The sequence below is a fragment of the Kluyveromyces marxianus genome, chromosome 1 (genome assembly GCF_001417885.1).
Source record: "Kluyveromyces marxianus DMKU3-1042 DNA, complete genome, chromosome 1".
In the NCBI taxonomy this organism is placed as follows: Eukaryota; Fungi; Ascomycota; class Saccharomycetes; order Saccharomycetales; family Saccharomycetaceae; genus Kluyveromyces; species Kluyveromyces marxianus.
The window spans coordinates 1,206,414-1,224,978 of record NC_036025.1 but is presented as its reverse complement, the minus strand read 5'-3'; the positions used below and the strand labels follow the sequence as shown (position 1 = coordinate 1,224,978).

Genomic DNA, 18,565 nt, shown 5'->3' with positions numbered 1-18,565 from the left:
AGCTTGAGTGTACTGGACTTGGATTGAACGTATCGAAAACACACCCAAAATAACCCCAATAAAATTTCCACAAGTCTTGGAAGCCACAAGATTTTGTGTCAACTTAAGTCAACCAAAGAAGGTGAAATCATAGATACAAAAGTCCAACAGGCGCGTGCTCTAAGGTGCTTCAGATGCGACCACAGCTCAGAAAACAACAAACGGAAGATGAGATATCGGCAAGAGGAAGAAGTGCCTTGAGAAATACTTCTTCGACGTCAAGCTTGTTCTTTCGAAGTTCATCCACATCTACATTATTTAGACTCCGGAATTCGTTTACTAGCGGTAATGGATCCAGCCATTCTACTAATGCATCACAACAGCACTCTTTGAGTGCAATGTCGAGTCGAGATGGTCTTGTTGTTAGCCCTGATGCTGTTGAGGGTGCAGACACACACCATATGGTGGATGTTCTTCCATCGTTCGAAATGTACAATGCCTTGCATCGGAATATTCCGCGCGGTAATGTGAACCCCGATCAACATGACTTACCGCCCAGCTATCAAGAAGTACAATCCCAATATAAACAAGCCGAGCTGACAGATGGTAGTACGGTATCGCAACTGGAGTGTCCGTCTAGTCCACCACTCTCTCGTGGTGATATAAACGGAGCTTCAACACAAAGCTTGCAGAGTTTGCATAGTTTGGCCACTATACCATCATCAGTGGTCCAGAGTAACTTGCAAGCGCTAAGTACGAGATATGAGGCTATTATTGATGATTTGAATGACTCTGATAATATCAATATCGAGAAACTTTACTCTTTACCCAAGGTGTCTACTCCTGTCGATGTAAACATCCGGATCTTAAAGAAAGCAACGAAGCCATTTTCGGAGAAACCTGAAGAGGAGTCTATCTTGAAGGAATATACTTCTGGTGATATTATTAACGGATATGTTGTCATAGAAAATAGGTCGCAACATCCTCTAAGGTTTGAAATGTTTTACGTTACTTTGGAAGGTTGCACATGTGTTATCGATAAGAAACAAGGTAAGCGTACCATCAAAAGATTTTTGAGAATGGTTGATCTTTCCGCAAGTTGGTCATACTCAAATATCGATCTAGCAACGGGTTTCCAGTATACCCCCGGTGATATCGACCAAGACGGTTGTGTGCTTGGGTTAAACAACGATAGATTTTTGCAGCCAGGTGTTCGTTACAAGAAGTTCTTCACTTTCAAGTTCCCAAATCAGTTGCTTGACATCTCTTGTAAACACGAAATTTTCTGCCATTGTCTAGTACCGCCCAGTTTCGGTGTAGATAAATACAAAAACCATGCCCGTTACTCTAATATCAAATTGAATTCTATGCTTGGTTACGGTCATTTAGGCACCAAAGGTTCTCCCATTTTGACTAATGATTTATGTGGGGAAAATGTATCCGTCAGTTATACCATAGATGCAAGAATTGTGGGTAAGGACAGCAAGACAAGTGAATTGACTATTATGAAGGAAAAGGAGTACAATCTTAGATTTATACCTTTTGGATTCTGTCAGCCATTGACTGGCGAGGGTGATCCAATAAAACAGATGAACGCTCTACAGAAATTAATAGAGGAAAGAATGGAAGCTCTTGAAAAAGTGTTTAAAAAACTTGAAGATGGTGAATGCATTACTGCTAGTGACATAAACAATACCGATATTAGCGGCACAATAGACAATGATACCAACGTCGACTCTACCGATATTGTCAACAGGAAACTCAACCAACTTCATATTGGGAATAGAATAAACCCAGATGCTGCAGCTTTCCCCGTAAGAAATGTCAAATATTCTAAAGGACCAAAAAACTCAGTTGAATCTGAATTCCCTTACACTATAAAGCATAGATCCAAGTCTAAGAGCAGGCTGAAGAAGAGTATTTTCAGTGGACTATATGGTAGTAGCAGCAACAGCAGCAGTAATGCCACTTCACCGGAAAACGATTCTTCAAGCTCTGCCACTAGCAGTTCACCAAAGTGTGGTATTATAATGCTAGATTGTGAAATACCCGAAGATGGGCTTCCGTATCTAAGACCTTCGTTGTTGAAAAAAACTAATCAATTCAATAACAAAAATAAGCACGATCAATCAAATTGGAAATCTTTGCAATCATCACTGCTAGATGAAGAAAGGAAAGTATTGGAGCAATTGAACATACATCTGAGATGTATTCAAGCTAACAACAGTGAACCACATTCACCACCAGAAATCCAGTTGGTAACAACACAACTAATATGTATTACGTGCAAGGCTATCAGTTCATTCCCGCTGAAATTGAATGCCCAACTTTTGTTGAATACAGATAGAATGAAGGATATTATGAACACTTTTAGAGAATACCTGACTAGGGCTCGTGAATACAAGGCAAGATTTAATGAGCAACTCAAAGAGCTCAATGAATTATACAACAAGTCTAGATCAAATTCCAGCACTCAACAAGAAATTAGATTTTCGGATTTCATTACCCCTCAATTAATGAATGACATTGAAAGTTTAGCTTCCCTTATTATTGACATTAAGAGTTTAAATACTGTGTTCAAGAAACAGGAAAACACGTTGAACAATTCAACGGAAAAAATATCTGGATCCAGCACGCCAAACCACAATGACTCACAATTGAGCCTACACACGTCTCTTTCCCATGGCAGTTCTAACCACCATGGCAATTATAGCACACTGATGAAAGAAGAACTGCTGCACGAATGGGTTCAAAGCAACGATAAGGAATATGACAGGGAGGTAACAGTTAATCTCGAATTAGATAATGAGATTAAAGAAACTCTGGTCCCCACATTTGAGAGTTGCTTGTGCTCCAGAATGTACTGTGTACGTGTTAGTGTAAAATTCGAGAATAGTGTCGGAGTGGCATCGATTGATGTTCCAGTAAGAATTAGAAACTTGGAATGCTAGACATTCTTTATAACGTGATAGACTACATCTTCTCTAGATAAATGCATAGATTCATAAGTTATAGTTTTTAACACAAAATGAATGTAAAATTATAGGAAAGCGCGTCACAAAACCCAAAGTCTTCAAATTGAATATATAGGATTTTTACAATCTTTCCTACTTTATATGTGATTTTATATACATATTATATTATGCCATGAGGAAAACAAAAATTAAAAGTACATACACGAATCGTATTTTCATTTCCGAATTTTGGAATATAACTAACTATGTTTTGATACCCCAATGGATAGCGCATGTACCAAAAGTTAGATTTTCATATCCACAAGATTGAAACCCTGCCTTTTCGATCATAGACTTGAAATTTTCTTGACTGGGGAATCTTTCAATGGATTCTACAAGGTATTGATATGAATCGTAATCATTTGCAACTATAGATCCCATAACAGGCAACACCTTAGCCCAGTTTTGGTAAGCTAGATTTACTAGTGGGTTCTCGATTTTTGAGAACTCTAAACAGAAAAAGATTCCACCTGGTTTTAGCACACGGTAAGCAGTGTTCAAACCAGCTTGAATATTAGTGAAGTTTCTGATACCGAAAGAAATAGTGTAGATATCCTTGGAGTTTGACTCAATTTGTTCCAGAGTTTCACCATTTTGAACTAAAAATGTCACACGAGGATCATTGTAATACTTCCCTTGCTCCATAGCTCTCTTCTCACCTTCCTTCAACATATCAGCATTGATATCAACGATATGCATGGTAGATTCCACGTCATGGAATTTCTGTTCAGCGTGATCCAAAAGACCAAACGCGATATCTCCAGACCCACCAGCTACATCAATAAAATGCAATGGTTCAGTAGAGTTTGGTCTTTTACCTGCATCCAACTTATTAATGAAATGGTCCTTCCATAATCTGTGGATACCAAGAGACATAATATCGTTCATAACATCGTATTTTGAAGCTACACTGGAGAAAACATTACCGACAAGTTTTTCTTTCTCCTCCTTTAAAACAGTTTTAGACCCAAAATGTGTAGTTGAATTCTCATCAACAGTTGTATTTTTGTTCAATTGGAGCCTAGTAGATGACAAATATCTTAGATTGTTGATAGTTTGATGAGGTAGTGCCAATTTACCATTTTTGAAGCACAATTGTGTTCCAAGTTTCGTTCTTGTAGGAATCATATTTAGAACAAGCAGCTTTCTTCTTCTATAAATTGCTTCAAAAAGAACTTTACACTCTGCAATTTCAGAAACGAACAGTTGTTCTAGAAAGTATATCGTGAATGTACTTTAATTAAATTGTATTTTGTTTCCACTACGTTACCCAACCAATGGGCTTACCTTTAACTTTTAGAACGTACTGCTGAATTTTTTAAAAGTTTGAATGATATCTTGGAACCGAATTATCTATACGAAGTCACGTGAAAACTAGAAATTCAAAAAAAAATAAAAAACAAATTGGGGCGAGCTGGGAATTGAACCCAGGGCCTCTCGCATGCTTTGCAGTAGTGAGAACTCCGTTTATCGAAGCTTCGCTAGGCTATTAACCCAAAGCGAGAATCATACCACTAGACCACACGCCCATATTAATTTGATGAATGTTTCAAGGAAGAAATTTGTCATACCAGTAGAGACTAATCATTTGATCTATATCTGATTAACAGTTATTTACATAAAAACTGACTCCCCCATCAACTAGATGAGCTTCCACTGCTGTTGCTTTCATCAGATATTTCGGATTCCAAACCCAAGATCAATCTATATTTCCAAAAAACTAGTGTTGCTATGCATTGACTGTTTTGATGATCAACTACTGTAGACGTACTTGCGCGCCAGTTAAAAAGAATGTGACACATAAAATATAGATAGCGATATCTACTTATTAATACGCAAAATGCCCCCACCAAGGAATGATAAATAACTTAGGGTATCATTAATCAATGAGAAAAGTGTGGTTATGTTTGATACTGATATCTTCTATTGTTAACTGTCTACCGTTTCAGCTTAATCAAAATAAAACTCTAGTAAATGTGGATGAAGGATCTAAGGAATCTCGAATCCAGCTGCTCATAGAGGCGGTCCTTGTGGCTTTAGAAGAAAAGGAGACTGAAGCCAAAAATGGAACCAAAATTAAATCAATCGAAGAGCCGGTATGCGAGGAAGTTACTTGGTATAATGTTTTATACTATGGTCTTTTTGGTGAGAAACGGTTCTGTACGGACATATAGGCAAATTGTATCACAATTCCCATAATAAACGTGAAATTTAAACCAATTCTAACTTTTGAAGCCACTCAGATCGCAATAACAAATAAGGTTCTTAAAAACAGAGTCCACCCGTTCTGATTGCAATACAAGGAGTGAGAGACATGGGGATGGAGCGATTGAGTGATGTCATTGGGATTTACGTATCGGTATCGTATGTTATTGCAGTGTATTTAGCATCTAAAAACGTCAATGACTTTAAGATTAGAAGAAATGACCCTAATGTGATCAAGGCCAGGATGAAATCAGTCACTTTGTTGACTCTCTTGAACCTTATTATGATTCCATTGGTTCTGAAGTATCTCAACGGTGATGATATCAAAAATACCCTACTACGTTTCGGATTAGTACCAGGGTTTTTGAATAATCCAAAAACTGGACTACCTGAATGGATTCCCAGAGGTTACTTTAAAGACGTTGTATCGCACATGAAGTTAGCGGCTATACTATACACGTCTCCTCTGATAGATTCCTTCCTACATTACTGTTTCATGCCCGACAAGTCGTGGAATGATATGTTTAAGGACATTATCTACGAGTTTAGCAATATCTGGGGTTTCAGAGACTATATATTTGGACCAGTCACCGAAGAGTTATTCTACACATCAATGATCCTAGTATGCTACTTGAGGTTATGCCATAACTCTACTATTCATGATGCGAACTACCTGAAATTTGTAGTACCTAATTTGTTTGGATTCGCCCATTTACACCACGCTTATGAACAATATACACTCGGGATGATGAACTTTATTAACATCGTATTTGTAACGCTTCTACAAATGACATATACATGGCTGTTTGGATCATTCACAAACCACCTATTCTTGAACAGCGCTGGTAACCTGTTATCCTGCATTCTCATCCACACTTTCTGTAATTTTATGGGCCTACCCCAAGGAAATTCATTCTCAAAATCGTATTCAATACTACCAGAAGGAAAGAAATCAAGGCTAGGCACAATGGCATCATTAATATGGCGTTTACTATACTTACCAACACTAATTATCACAATCGTAGCCTTCAAGAACAACTTCTCATCGCTAACAAGATCCGATTCTTTTCCGGCCCTAATTTAATGAATTTACCTTATGTCAATAAACAATGCAGATAATAATAACACTCTATATATTCATTAAATAGCTAAAGTCGTTTTACTTTCAAAAGCAGAGGGCTCGTTAGCCGTTAAGCCCACTTTGAGAGTGCATTCCTAACCTCTCTTTGATCAGTAAGCGTAAATCAAAAAATAGCACGTGACTATGACCGGTCTTTCTCTTTCTAAGCAAAAATGGAAATATGAAGGAATGAGAAACAAAATAGAAACAAAGAAGAACTACGGCGAAAAGCCATGCATTTCGCGTCCGGCGCATTTAAAACGAGATTCGAACTTTAAATATATAACAACTCTGTAAAGAACTGTAACTGAGGCTGAAATTGGATAACAAAAGGGTCTAACAAGAGTACCTGTAGAGCAACTATAGGTGGTCAACAAGGACGGTTGAAGATTCTACTAGCAATATAGTTGCGATACTCGAAAGTTTGTACTTCAAAAGAGCATAAACATAGGCATTGGATCAAATAGAAAAGTTTTCGAAGGTTTTTGAGTTCTAGCTCATCCAAGATATCTAGAACATATACCGGCTGGTAACATTATTGTTAAATCAGTTTGGTATTCTGCATCTTTCTATTTGTGATACAGAGGCTTTCAGTAGCGGATATATTTGACGGAGCCGGTATCTGGAAGCACATAATTCAATAGCAACGGTTTTCATACAGAATGACTATGTCCAAGAGGGATAAGAGGAAATCAGAGGTGCTAATTGCAGCACAATCTTTGGATCAGGAAGTTCAACATGTTAAAAATTTGAAACGGTTGTCTATAGGATCCATGGATCTTCTTATGGATCCTGAAATGGAATACCGTGTTTCAACGAGGCAGAGCTCACCGACAAGTGTTAATAGTCAGGAAATAAAAAGACGTTCTACATCAGGGACATCAACAGACAGTGACATATCACCGGTATCGCAAGATTCTATTCTCGAAACGCCGGTAACCCAAGAAGGCACTCCTGATGAAACATTTACATCCGGCGAAGATACCACTATCGGAGGTACGGCGGATGAAGAGGATGATACTTATTCTTTTACCGATGACAGTATGGACGTGACGAATGCGGAATATTTGGATCAGGATGCTCAGGCAAATCTAACAAATAGTACATATCAACAAGAACCACTTCCGAAACGAAGAGTATTGAGCGGGTCTGTTGCTGGACAGTTAAGATCACGGTCAACATCGGGATCCAGTGATGGAAAAGAAGAGTTAAAGCATAGTGAATCTCTAAGTCAAAATCTACTATGGGTTAGAGCAGATCAACATCCTAATGTGAAACCGGAAAACTACTTAGAATTAGTACAAAACACGTTAGAAAACCTGAATCTTGACGACCATACTGCGGCAAATGATGTACAAGCACACTCCTTATCCGATCTTAAGATTTTACGTAGAAGATCTTTGCAATCACAAAATTCATTGGCAAGAAGGCCATCAAGGTTACGGAAGTCATATACTGAAATCTCGGAAGATGTAGATGGCACACAGCAGACAGAGGATAACGCGAAGCAACTGCTTCTCCCTGTTTCTGTACCATCACTAAAAGAGACTAGACGTACGATGTCCCTCAAGGATATCACCGAAGAATTAACAAAGCTCTCTAACCAGGCTGGCTTAACAGATACGGACGCTGTTACTCTCGCGAGAACCCTAAGAGTAGCTGATAACATACCCGACGAAGAAAATGAACAGAACAAAAATCATGGCCCTCAACAGGAAGAAGATGATAGCGAATATGCATCAACGATGCTAATAAAGAATAGATTCACATTACCTGCTAGACACTCTTTGAGAAGAAGTAAATTCAATACTTACAGAATTCAATCGTTTGATTCAAATGAAGAAATTGAAAACGGTGCCTTGGGAATGAACCACAGGTCCCCGTCCGGCACCAATTCTCCAAATTCTATCATAGGAATGTATAATGATGAACCCTACTACGAGAAAAAACCTATAGTCCAAGAATTTTTCTCTACTCTTCCTGCAAACGATGATCTTGAAAGTGACACATCTACCGAGGAAGCAGACTCAAGTACTGATTTTAGCAATGAATTGTCTGCAGAGTTAGAGACTGCTAACACTTCACAGAGGGTGATGAGTGACAGAAGTGATAATACAACTAAATGGAAGTGGTCACAAAATACTACAACAGCCGTTGACTTCCAACAAGCTCAAAGCGTACCAAAAGATAATCTTTCCCCTTATAAAATTAACCATTCAAGAAATCGTCATAACGTGCCCTCTTCGAGCACAGGACTTAATACCAGCGAGACAAGCATTCATAGTGGGAACAGTACTCTAAGCAGCAGTAGTTCTACATTAAGCTTGGGAACATCTAAAGTTTCAGTACCAGAGGTTGAAGCTAAAAATGTGCCGCTATCGCATGTTGGACCTCAAAAACAGCATTTAGATAAACCTCTTCCAGCAATCGAGGACAAAAAGGGTAAAAAGAGCGGTCAAAGTCAAAATAAGTTTATTAAATTCTTCAAGAAAAGAACGTCTTCTTCAGAGAGTAAAATGTTAAAGGAACTGAACTCAAACTTGAACCATGATACCCAAGTACGAGAATTAAAACAAAAACAATCGGGAAATGGACTATCCACTAAATTCAAAATCAGTCCGAAGAAGTCTAGTAAAACTGAGCTTTCTAAATTTGAACAGATAAAGCATAGAGGGAAGGTAATCATCGAATTTGATCGAGACAAGAAGGAATCTAAAAGAAAAGCGTCGTTACAGCCAGCAGTTACGGTTACAAAAGCTAATGACGAGGTTAAACTCCAAAAAGAACCTCGTGGCCAATTGGGTACGATAATATACGAAGACAATGTCAACAATATGGGTGATGGTAATGTGCATGGAAACGCAGCATCCAAGACCAAATCTCACGACAATTATGACGACGAAGTGGAAGTATCTGAGTTTTCAGTCCAAGAAGACTCCTTCACTAGTTTGAACTCTGGTCAGAGCAATATCAGCTTGAGCAAAGAACCTATGCTCACTTCCATGGAGCAGAACTCACCAAACTCTAACGAGTCGATACACTCTTCTCCGACATCACCCGCATCCGCATCCGCGTCCCCACCTGTCCCGTTACAAACAAATGCCCAGACTCAGGAGGAACTAAGGCTTGAACAGGAACAGCTCCCCACACTACCTGACAATAACTATCCTCTACCACCTCGTAAACTCACTTTCGATGATGTGGTGAAACCTGACAGGCCAAATGCGCCAATGAAGTTCACCGATTCCGCATTCGGGTTCCCTCTCCCACCATTAACGATATCAACCGTCATCATGTTCGATCACAGGCTACCAATACACGTTGAGCGTGCCATATACAGACTTTCACACCTAAAACTAAGCGATCCAAAAAGGGTTCTACGACAACAAGTGCTACTCTCCAACTTCATGTATGCATATTTGAACTTGGTGAACCACTCTCTATACCTCCAACAACTCGAAGAAGAAAGAATGGGAGGCCAAGGATCTTCCCAATTGGGATCCGGAAATCCATTGATCGACATACCGGACATCTAAACAACACATGCCGTGCTCACCCCATGGACACTATTATTAATGTACAATATATGGTATAGTTATTTAGGCGTATAGTATAGCATAATATGTATAGAATATACTATAACCACGTGACACCAAAAGAAACGAAAAACAGCCCTGCCATTTTTCAGTACAATTAAGAAGAGCTCATCGCTTCTTTTATGCCAAACATACTTACTCATTTAGGGAAACACAGCGTCCAACCGAGCCGTCGAATCCACACCAACACACAATGTCTACATCAGAAAACGTCTATAGAATGCTTATACTCCTGGAGGAGCCGGCTCCAGAAAGCAAAGAAGATACCAAGAAACAAAACGCTACGCATGAGTTCGTTGACGAAGTCACACTTCCGATCCAGGTCGACGAGATGGACCTCTTAAACTCTTGGTTCGACAAGTTCGACGAAAAGATATGCATCCCTAACGAGGGAAACATCAAGTACGAAATCAGCAGCGACGGTCTAATTGTTTTAATCCTGGACAAATCTATCGAACACCTCGTCGCAGACGTCAAGCAATTTGTCGAGGAAAACATTCCAGAAGAGCAATAAGCAAACAGCACATCCTATTTCGTCTCACTCCCCATAATTTAATGTACCTATATCGTACTATCTTTTTCACGAAACGTGATCTTCCCACTTCCGTTGCATTTGGTCTCGTTCTAACGGCTTTAAGAAGACATACAAATCTGTGCCTGCTTTATTTAGTGGAAAATTTCTAAATCGTATATAAAACGAAAAGTATTTGAAATGTACATAGCCAGTTTAACAAACGACACCGTTTAGTATAGAGTTAGGAAACACAGAGAGAAGCGTTTCAGTTGGTATCAGTTGACAAAAGGTGATTCAGTTGGCACACCCGATACAAAAAGTCTTTTTTCGGGTATTTTTTTCTCTTTTCTAGTGGACTTATAAAAGGAGTCGTTCATCAACGTTAACATCGGATTATCGCGTCGTTTATTTTTAATATACGAGGACCGTGTAACAAGAAGAACAAGAAGAAGAGAAGAAATAAAGAGCGATATACACTCGTTACTTACACTATAGAAAGCAAGAAAGTCGCAAGGGCAGCTGATAGTAATATAGAGAGAAATGTCATCATCTAAAGTGTTACCGCTTTATTCCAAGAGCGATTTGGCTAGCCATGCCAAGAAGGATGATTGCTGGGTTTCTTTATACCAGAGAAAGATCTATAACGTGACTGCGTTTTTGGACGAGCACCCAGGTGGTCCTGAGTATCTCTTGGAGCACGCTGGTAAGGATATCACCGAAGTGATGAAGGACAGTGCTATCCATGAACACAGCGAGTCTGCTTACGAGATCATGGACGAATCTTACTTGGTTGGATATTTGGCTACCGAGGAAGAAGAAAAGAAACTTTTGACCAACAAAGATCATGTTGTCGAAGTGAATTTGAAGGGCGATGCTGAGTTCGACTCTACCACTTTTGTGAAGGAACTGCCAACCGAAGATAAGCTAAGTGTCGCCACCGATCCTACCAGTGATTATAAGAGACACAAGTTTTTGGACTTGAACAAGCCATTGTTATGGCAGGTCATGTTCGGCAACTTGACGAAAGACTTCTACTTGGATCAAGTTCATAGACCAAGACATTATGGTAAGGGATCTGCTCCATTGTTCGGGAACTTTTTGGAACCAATTTCAAAGACTGCATGGTGGGTTGTGCCAACGGTTTGGCTCCCTGTGGTGATTTACCACATCCACAAGGCATTAGTCAACATGAACCAACCTTTCGCCGTGTTTTTGTTTGGTCTAGGTGTGTTTGTGTGGACTCTAATTGAATACTGTTTGCATAGATTCTTGTTCCATTTGGATGCACGTCTTCCAGATAACAATGCCGCTCTAACGCTGCATTTCTTATTGCATGGTGTCCACCACTATTTGCCAATGGACAAGTACAGATTGGTTATGCCTCCAACACTATTTGTTGTTTTGTGTACTCCCTTCTACAAATTGGTGTTTGCGCTCTTGCCATACTACTGGGCTTGTGCTGGTTTCGCCGGTGGTTTATTCGGCTACGTGTGTTACGACATGACCCATTACTTCTTGCATCACGCAAAACTACCACCTTACATGCGTAAGTTGAAGAAATACCATTTGGAACATCACTACAAGAACTACGAATTAGGCTTCGGTGTCACTTCTTGGTACTGGGATAAGGTTTTCGGAACTTACCTAGGTCCAACTGCCCCACTATCTAAGATGAAGTACGAATGAGTGCAAGTTTTATTAACGGTTCCTTCTTCTCCCATTTTTTTTTATTATTATTGTTATTATTATCAATTACGATATTTATTACCCAGTTGCAATAGACCTAACAAGCCTCTATTGTCGCGAATACACAAGAACTATCCTTTAGAATACACAGAACTCAATAGTTTTTTTTGATTCTTTTTTTTATAGAATGATATTTGACGTATCATTATGTATTACTTTATGACACCAACATTGTTCATCATCATTATTATTTTGTTTTGAAGTCTAATAATATGACACCTGAAAATTTGGGAAATCCATCAGTGACTTTGCAGCACTCTACCAATCCCTTGGGCTGCTATTTACAACCGTCCTTTTCAAAGGTACAACAACCTATTCCCGTTGATATGTGTGTATTTATATATGTGTATACTATCACGTGAACCTTTTCAAACCTTTATAAAGTTACCCGGTCATTCAAGACTCAATATTGAACGCTTTCAAGAGACTACTATTCAGAAACACTAACATAAGAACAAAGAAAGCTATTTGAAAGCTTCTCTTAATAGACCGCAAGGACAGCTTGGTCATTGAACATAGTTCCCAAAGCATATCCCAGGTATTTCTACAGGGAGACCATTTTTGTTTTTTCTTAATTGCTTTCCAGATGACAGCTTCAGAAGACAAAGATGTTGCGAGCGAAGCTATTGAGAGTAAGAAGGTGCAACTCTGCAAGCTACCGAATCTTGACGAGGTTCCTCACGCCAATTCAATGGAACAATTATTTGCACAAGCCGTACTTTTACAATTTAAATGTCTGAATAAGGATGTGAGCATCTCCCAGCTTGCGTTTGACGATTTATGTTATATTACATTATTGCAACTGGATGATCTTTTGCAAGGTTTGAAGAAGATCACGCAGGTGCAGCGGAGGACCAAGATCTCCAAGCATGATTTAGAACTTTATTTCAAGGGTGTTGATATGGATTTATCTGCGCTAAATGAGCAAGTCGATATTTCGAACCATATCCACAAGACGTTCCCAAAGGAAACTCAAAAGTTGAATGAAAACGTGGACAAGGTAATGAGCAAGTTCATGACAGAGTTAGAAGAAACCGAACTCTTGAGCTCTAAGCATTCAGAATTTTTCGTGCAAGATGTGGACATTCTTAATCTATTATCGACTAGTAAGAAATCTAATAAGTGTTTCCCTGACTGGTTACCGGAACTACCGCCCGACCATACTTACAAGTTTACATCTCTATACAAGAGGCCAATTACAGACGAGAGAGTCATGAAGGAAAAACTACTTGAAGAAGGACGGCGTTCAGAAAAAGCTTTGATAAAAATGTTAAACGAAGCTGGTGTTAATGAAGACCCGCTGTCGGAGCAAGACAACATCGCTCTTACGGACCAATTGAACGAAAGTCAACTCGAGACTGCGTTGATATACGGGTTGGATGAAACCAAGTCTTCGAAGAAGGAAGAACTAGAGTCATTTAAACCGCTACCACTCAAAAACTTTGACGTGTCCGAATACTGCTTGAAAAGGCAAAGTATACTGAAACGGAGAGCCGAAAGACTCGAATCCAAAGCATTAAATAGAAAACGAAACCCATTCATTCGAGCAGCAGCAATTTGCTCACCATATGGACAAGGAAGCATTAAGTCCAGAAAATCAGTCGAAAATCAATTGAAAACCATGTTAAAACGTAGTTATGTGGGGTTGATTCATTCTATACCGAAACTCAAAGAAGAGCGCGAAAAGGCAAGAAAAGAAGCAGAAGAAAAGGAGAGGCAATTACAAGAACAGAGAAGGTTAGAAAAGGAAAAGAAAATGACTGAGCAAGAGGTTCTTGATCTAAATAACTTGCAAAATGACCCATTGATTGGCTGGGATAACGATGATAGCGACGACGATGACGACGACAACATTGAATTCGACGACGTAAAGCAAAATACAACTCAAAACGCATCATCAACGCTAGGGTCGGAACAGCATACCAAACAGCAATCTGAAGAGCCAGCAACGGATGCCTCCGAGTTGCCCTCCTCGCAACTGAATGAAGAGCAAAAAGACGCTAAACTCAACCATTGGCCTTCAGAATCTGCTCCATCTTTGACACCAACCCAACTGGCAGATGAATCTTCACAACCCGATGTAGAAAATGACACCCACCATGAAGGTGAGACCCCCAATGAGAAGGAACAGTCAAGCATACCTAGTCAAGTTGGGAGCTGACCCTCTATGACGTTTTCACATTTACTCAAAATAGGAAAATTATATATAAACACAAGTTGTATCACTAAATTACATAAATCATTACCAACTCTCATCTCATATAGAGTCTCCATGTTCTATTGCCTTTCATCTCTGCTAATTTGAGAAAGTACTTCTGGCTTTGTCAGTAAAACAGGGCATCGCATCGCATCTTTCGTTACTTTGACTTTTTATCTCATCTCTGCGTAACGCCAAAACCTTTGAAAATCAATTTTATAATAATAGAATGCAATTATCATTATTTGTTTTGATAATATAAGAAGCAAACACCGGAGCTTGGAGTAGAGGTTCAGAGATCATCTAACAAGGTACTTAACCAGTTCAACAATGTCACTCGAAGCGAAGGTAAAATTAACTGAGGATCTACCGTACCCTATTACAATTGCGCAGCTCTATGTGAAACCTGGCGAACATGTTGAAAAGGGCCAACGTTTATTTGCTTATGAGTATTGGGACTTTCAGGAAGTGCTTGTGAAGGATGAGGAGAAGGCTAAGAAGCGCCGTGTTGATTTAGTTGCTACATTTGATAGCCCTGTTTCCGGGGTTGTCCAGTCCTGGAATTGTTCTGTGAAAGATGAATATGTGAATGCGAACCACGAAATTATTACCATCAAGCAGGATTGCAACCATGACATTACGTATGGTGGATTGTGTGTGCAATGTGGGAAAACTGTAGATGATGAAGATAACAGTAAGAATTTGACTATTTCCCATGTCAATACCAATATAAAGATCTCTGAGAAACAGGCCGAGACTCTCGAAAAATCTTCCTTAAGTAGGCTAAGAAGTGAGAAGAAGCTAGTTCTTGTGGTGGATTTAGATCAGACTGTGATACACTGTGGTGTTGACCCTACCATTGGAGAGTGGATGAGAGATCCCCAGAACCCGAACTATAAGGCTTTGCAAGATGTACGCAGTTTTACGCTTGAAGATGAGCCTATCATACCGGCGATGTATTACGGACCTAAACCGCCAGCTAGGAAGTCTTGGTATTACGTGAAATTGAGACCTGGATTGAAGGAATTCTTTGACGCTATATCACCACATTTTGAAATGCATATTTATACTATGGCTACAAGGTCTTATGCGCTTGAGATTGCTAAAATAATCGATCCCACAGGAGAATTATTTGGCGATAGAATCTTATCTCGAGATGAAAACGGCTCTTTAACGACAAAATCGTTAGAAAGACTATTCCCAATGGACCAGTCTATGGTAGTTGTCATTGACGATAGAGGTGACGTATGGAATTGGTTTCCAAATTTGATTAAGGTGATTCCATACAGCTTCTTTGTTGGTATTGGTGATATCAATTCCAATTTTTTGCCAAGACAACAAAACTCGGTGTTACATTTAGGTAGACATCATAGAAGGAAGCAAGAAGAAGAGAAACTTATATCGGATATCATGGATAATGAAAAGAAGTTGAAGGAAAAAATCAATGAAGAGGTTAAAAGACAAGAAGAACTAATGAGTCAAATAGGAGAGGAGTCACGGAAAGAAGCTGGCGGGTCAAATATGAATGACATTTCCAAGAAGCTAGAACATAGCGCATCTTTAGAGGTACAACAACAAAATCGACCTTTGGCTGAACTTCAGAAACATCTTCACAACCAAACATTATTAATAGACCAAGATGATGAACTTCCACATTTATCAAAAACTTTATTACGTGTACACGAAGAGTACTTCAAAGAGTACAGCAAAGATCCCCAACATCCTCCTGATATCAAATATCTCCTACCTCAAATCAAATCAAAGGTGTTCAGTGGATGCCACTTTGTTTTTTCAGGTTTAATTCCTTTGGAAACAGATGTGAACAAGGCAGATATAGTTCTATGGACCAATATGTTCGGTGCATCCACAACATCTGACATTAACTACGAAACTACTCATGTGATAACTAGGACATCAAGAACTTTCAAGGCTCGTCTTGCGAAATCCTTCAACCCGGATATAAAAATCGTTCATCCTGACTGGATATTCGAGTGTTTGGTACAATGGGAAAGAGTAAAGGAATCGCCGTACGAACTACTTATTGAAGATCCCGTTGATGAAGAAAAGGTCAAAGAATTTAAGGAAGCTCTGGATAAAAAGCTTCTAGATCCATCCTATAATGATACTTCGTTTATAGAGGAGGAAGGTCTTGATGAAGAATTCCACTTACTTGCCGGAAATGACGATTGGTTGGATAACGACGACGATGAAATGGATGAGCTCCTTAATGATGAAGACGATGATGATGATGAGGCTGAAGAGGAGGAAGAAGAAGGAGAGGCTGAATTAGAAAGTAATGAAGATGAGGATAATAATGATGACAACATCGAAGAACCTTCTGCAAAGAGGCTCAAATTAGATCCCTCTAGTATACAGTCTTCATCAGAAAATGACCCAGAAACCAACAGTTCGGCTAATCATAATAATAATAATAATAATTCAGAGGATTTCGAAGGTTCAAGTAGCGATCTAGATGACGAGCTAGAAGCAGAACTTCTTCAAGAACTAGGAAGCTGATTCCGATGTTTATTTCTCTACATCTTTGCACAATCCTTTACAATTAAAGGCATTTTAACAACGACCCAACTTCAGCCTATAGTATTTCCTTGTTTAATAGTTCTTCAATCATCATTCCGATCGTATACTTACATATGTAATTATATATTTTTAATTGTAATTAATACTTTACTTCCTACTTCTAAGTCTACTAGAGAGTCTAGTTACTGGTTTAGTTACTGATTTCCTTCTTGTTCTTCTAGCTGGCGAATCCACATCGACTAGCGGATCAGCGGTGTTTTCATCATGAGAAGCTACTTTTTGTTTTTTTACACGGGTGGTAGGCTGCTCTGCAGTTTCGTCTTTCCCTGTTGTAGTTTGCTTGTCCTTTAGGTCTGTAGCATCCTCGCCATTTTCATCTGCGAAAGTAACCTGCTTAGATGGCGTTTGCCCATGTTCATCTGGAGTTGCAGACTTTGATGGCTGAGTCGATCCCTCTGTGTGAGTTCCTTCATGTTCATGATCATTATCGTGTTCATTTTCACTTTCTTCATCCAAACCTCTCTTTTGCGAACGAGTGAGTCTTGTCGATAATCTTGTTCTTGGTTTTTTTTCCAAATCGATAGAATTTTTAGTGGTTTCAGAGTGTGCATCCTCTACCTTTACAGGTTCTTCTGCAGTTTCCGGTTCTTCTTTCTTTTCAGGACCCTTCGCAGCTTCTGGATCCTCTGACTTTTCATGGTTCTCTGTTACCTTTTCTTCCTTTTCAGTTTCTTCTGTGGGGTTTTCTTCCTTTTCTTTGTTTTCTTCTTCCTCTTCTTCCTGTTCCGTAGGTTTCTCTTCCTCTTCGGGGTTTACTGTAGACTTTGTCTCCTCTTCAGGCTCTTGTATCACCTCCTTTGCCCCACTGGCTTCTTCAGTGACCCCCTCAGGCTCTTTCGTCCCATCATCCGATTCCTTAGAAGCATCCGATGCCTTAGGCTCGACAGGTTCTTCAGACTTTGACTCTAGTTTTTCCTCAGTTTCAGAGGTAGGTTCTGTGTCCTTGATGCTTGCCTCATCCTCCCTTTCCTTCTCATCTTCTTTCTCGTCATCGTGGCTGTTGTCCTGTTTCACTTCTTCTACTTCTTCTTCGTCTTCTTCTTCCTTTTCTTGTTCATCCCGAATTGTTACCTCTTGCTCGGCCTCCAATTCGTTATGGTTATGTGCATGCTCAAGCATCAAATCCCCATATTCTTCCCACGGTAGCTCGAATTCCGTCTCTTTCGTCAACCGATTCTGCAATGGAATCACCTCGTAATCTTCGTCATCCTCATCTTCCACTTCTTCATCATTACTATCCTCGTGATATTTCGTATGATACAACTCCAAGTCTATATTGGGATACGGCCTGTTCTCCACCTCATCAGCCTTCTCCAAGTCGTAATATTGATCCAAATGCTCCCATACATCTTCTCCGGAAAACACTTTCCCACCACTGCCCTTATCACCTTGCAAAAGCTTAATGGGATACTGATCTGGCTTGTTCAAACGCTCCAGCAAACAGATCATATGAAAGTGCTTATGTATGCCAGCGGGCTTAAACAAAGTCATCCACTTGAAAAGCCGTATCTCCTCCACTTTTGTCCATTGCAGGCTCTGCCCTTTGGGCGATTCCTCTTTAACTATTGACATCTAGCACTTCTTACTTTGCACCAC

General features: G+C 39.5%; 9 protein-coding genes and 1 non-coding gene across 10 annotated transcripts; 7 read left to right on the top strand and 3 right to left on the bottom strand.

The window, feature by feature from the left end:
• Positions 1-173: 173 nt before the first annotated feature.
• On the top strand, positions 174-2,930 carry BUL2 (ubiquitin-ubiquitin ligase BUL2; the record flags this gene model as incomplete). The annotated part of the gene is made up of 1 exon (XM_022822255.1): positions 174-2,930. One exon carries the CDS (start codon positions 174-176, stop codon positions 2,928-2,930), a length of 2,757 nt encoding a protein of 918 aa, XP_022674095.1.
• A 267-nt stretch (positions 2,931-3,197) lies between these two features.
• Positions 3,198-4,121, bottom strand: COQ5 (2-hexaprenyl-6-methoxy-1,4-benzoquinone methyltransferase; the record flags this gene model as incomplete). The annotated part of the gene is made up of 1 exon (XM_022822254.1): positions 3,198-4,121. The coding sequence occupies one exon, from the start codon at positions 4,119-4,121 to the stop codon at positions 3,198-3,200; it is 924 nt and encodes a 307-aa protein (XP_022674094.1).
• Positions 4,122-4,399: 278 nt separating this feature from the next.
• Positions 4,400-4,522, bottom strand: KLMA_R123. Its single transcript has 2 exons — positions 4,489-4,522; positions 4,400-4,437 (listed from the first exon to the last, which is right to left on the bottom strand). It is a non-coding gene; the product is annotated as a tRNA-Ala (tRNA).
• A 785-nt stretch (positions 4,523-5,307) lies between these two features.
• Positions 5,308-6,282, top strand: RCE1 (CAAX prenyl protease; the record flags this gene model as incomplete). Its single annotated transcript, XM_022822253.1, has 1 exon — positions 5,308-6,282. The coding sequence occupies one exon, from the start codon at positions 5,308-5,310 to the stop codon at positions 6,280-6,282; it is 975 nt and encodes a 324-aa protein (XP_022674093.1).
• A 698-nt stretch (positions 6,283-6,980) lies between these two features.
• On the top strand, positions 6,981-9,854 carry ZDS2 (Zds2p; the record flags this gene model as incomplete). Its single annotated transcript, XM_022822252.1, has 1 exon — positions 6,981-9,854. The coding sequence occupies one exon, from the start codon at positions 6,981-6,983 to the stop codon at positions 9,852-9,854; it is 2,874 nt and encodes a 957-aa protein (XP_022674092.1).
• Positions 9,855-10,107: 253 nt separating this feature from the next.
• KLMA_10578 (uncharacterized protein) lies at positions 10,108-10,428 on the top strand (the record flags this gene model as incomplete). Its single annotated transcript, XM_022822251.1, has 1 exon — positions 10,108-10,428. The coding sequence occupies one exon, from the start codon at positions 10,108-10,110 to the stop codon at positions 10,426-10,428; it is 321 nt and encodes a 106-aa protein (XP_022674091.1).
• Positions 10,429-10,968: 540 nt separating this feature from the next.
• On the top strand, positions 10,969-12,114 carry SCS7 (fatty acid alpha-hydroxylase; the record flags this gene model as incomplete). Its single annotated transcript, XM_022822250.1, has 1 exon — positions 10,969-12,114. One exon carries the CDS (start codon positions 10,969-10,971, stop codon positions 12,112-12,114), a length of 1,146 nt encoding a protein of 381 aa, XP_022674090.1.
• A 646-nt stretch (positions 12,115-12,760) lies between these two features.
• Positions 12,761-14,335, top strand: TAF8 (Taf8p; the record flags this gene model as incomplete). Its single annotated transcript, XM_022822249.1, has 1 exon — positions 12,761-14,335. The coding sequence occupies one exon, from the start codon at positions 12,761-12,763 to the stop codon at positions 14,333-14,335; it is 1,575 nt and encodes a 524-aa protein (XP_022674089.1).
• A 366-nt stretch (positions 14,336-14,701) lies between these two features.
• FCP1 (protein serine/threonine phosphatase) lies at positions 14,702-16,888 on the top strand (the record flags this gene model as incomplete). The annotated part of the gene is made up of 1 exon (XM_022822247.1): positions 14,702-16,888. One exon carries the CDS (start codon positions 14,702-14,704, stop codon positions 16,886-16,888), a length of 2,187 nt encoding a protein of 728 aa, XP_022674088.1.
• A 168-nt stretch (positions 16,889-17,056) lies between these two features.
• Positions 17,057-18,541, bottom strand: EAF7 (Eaf7p; the record flags this gene model as incomplete). Its single annotated transcript, XM_022822246.1, has 1 exon — positions 17,057-18,541. One exon carries the CDS (start codon positions 18,539-18,541, stop codon positions 17,057-17,059), a length of 1,485 nt encoding a protein of 494 aa, XP_022674087.1.
• Positions 18,542-18,565: the final 24 nt, after the last annotated feature.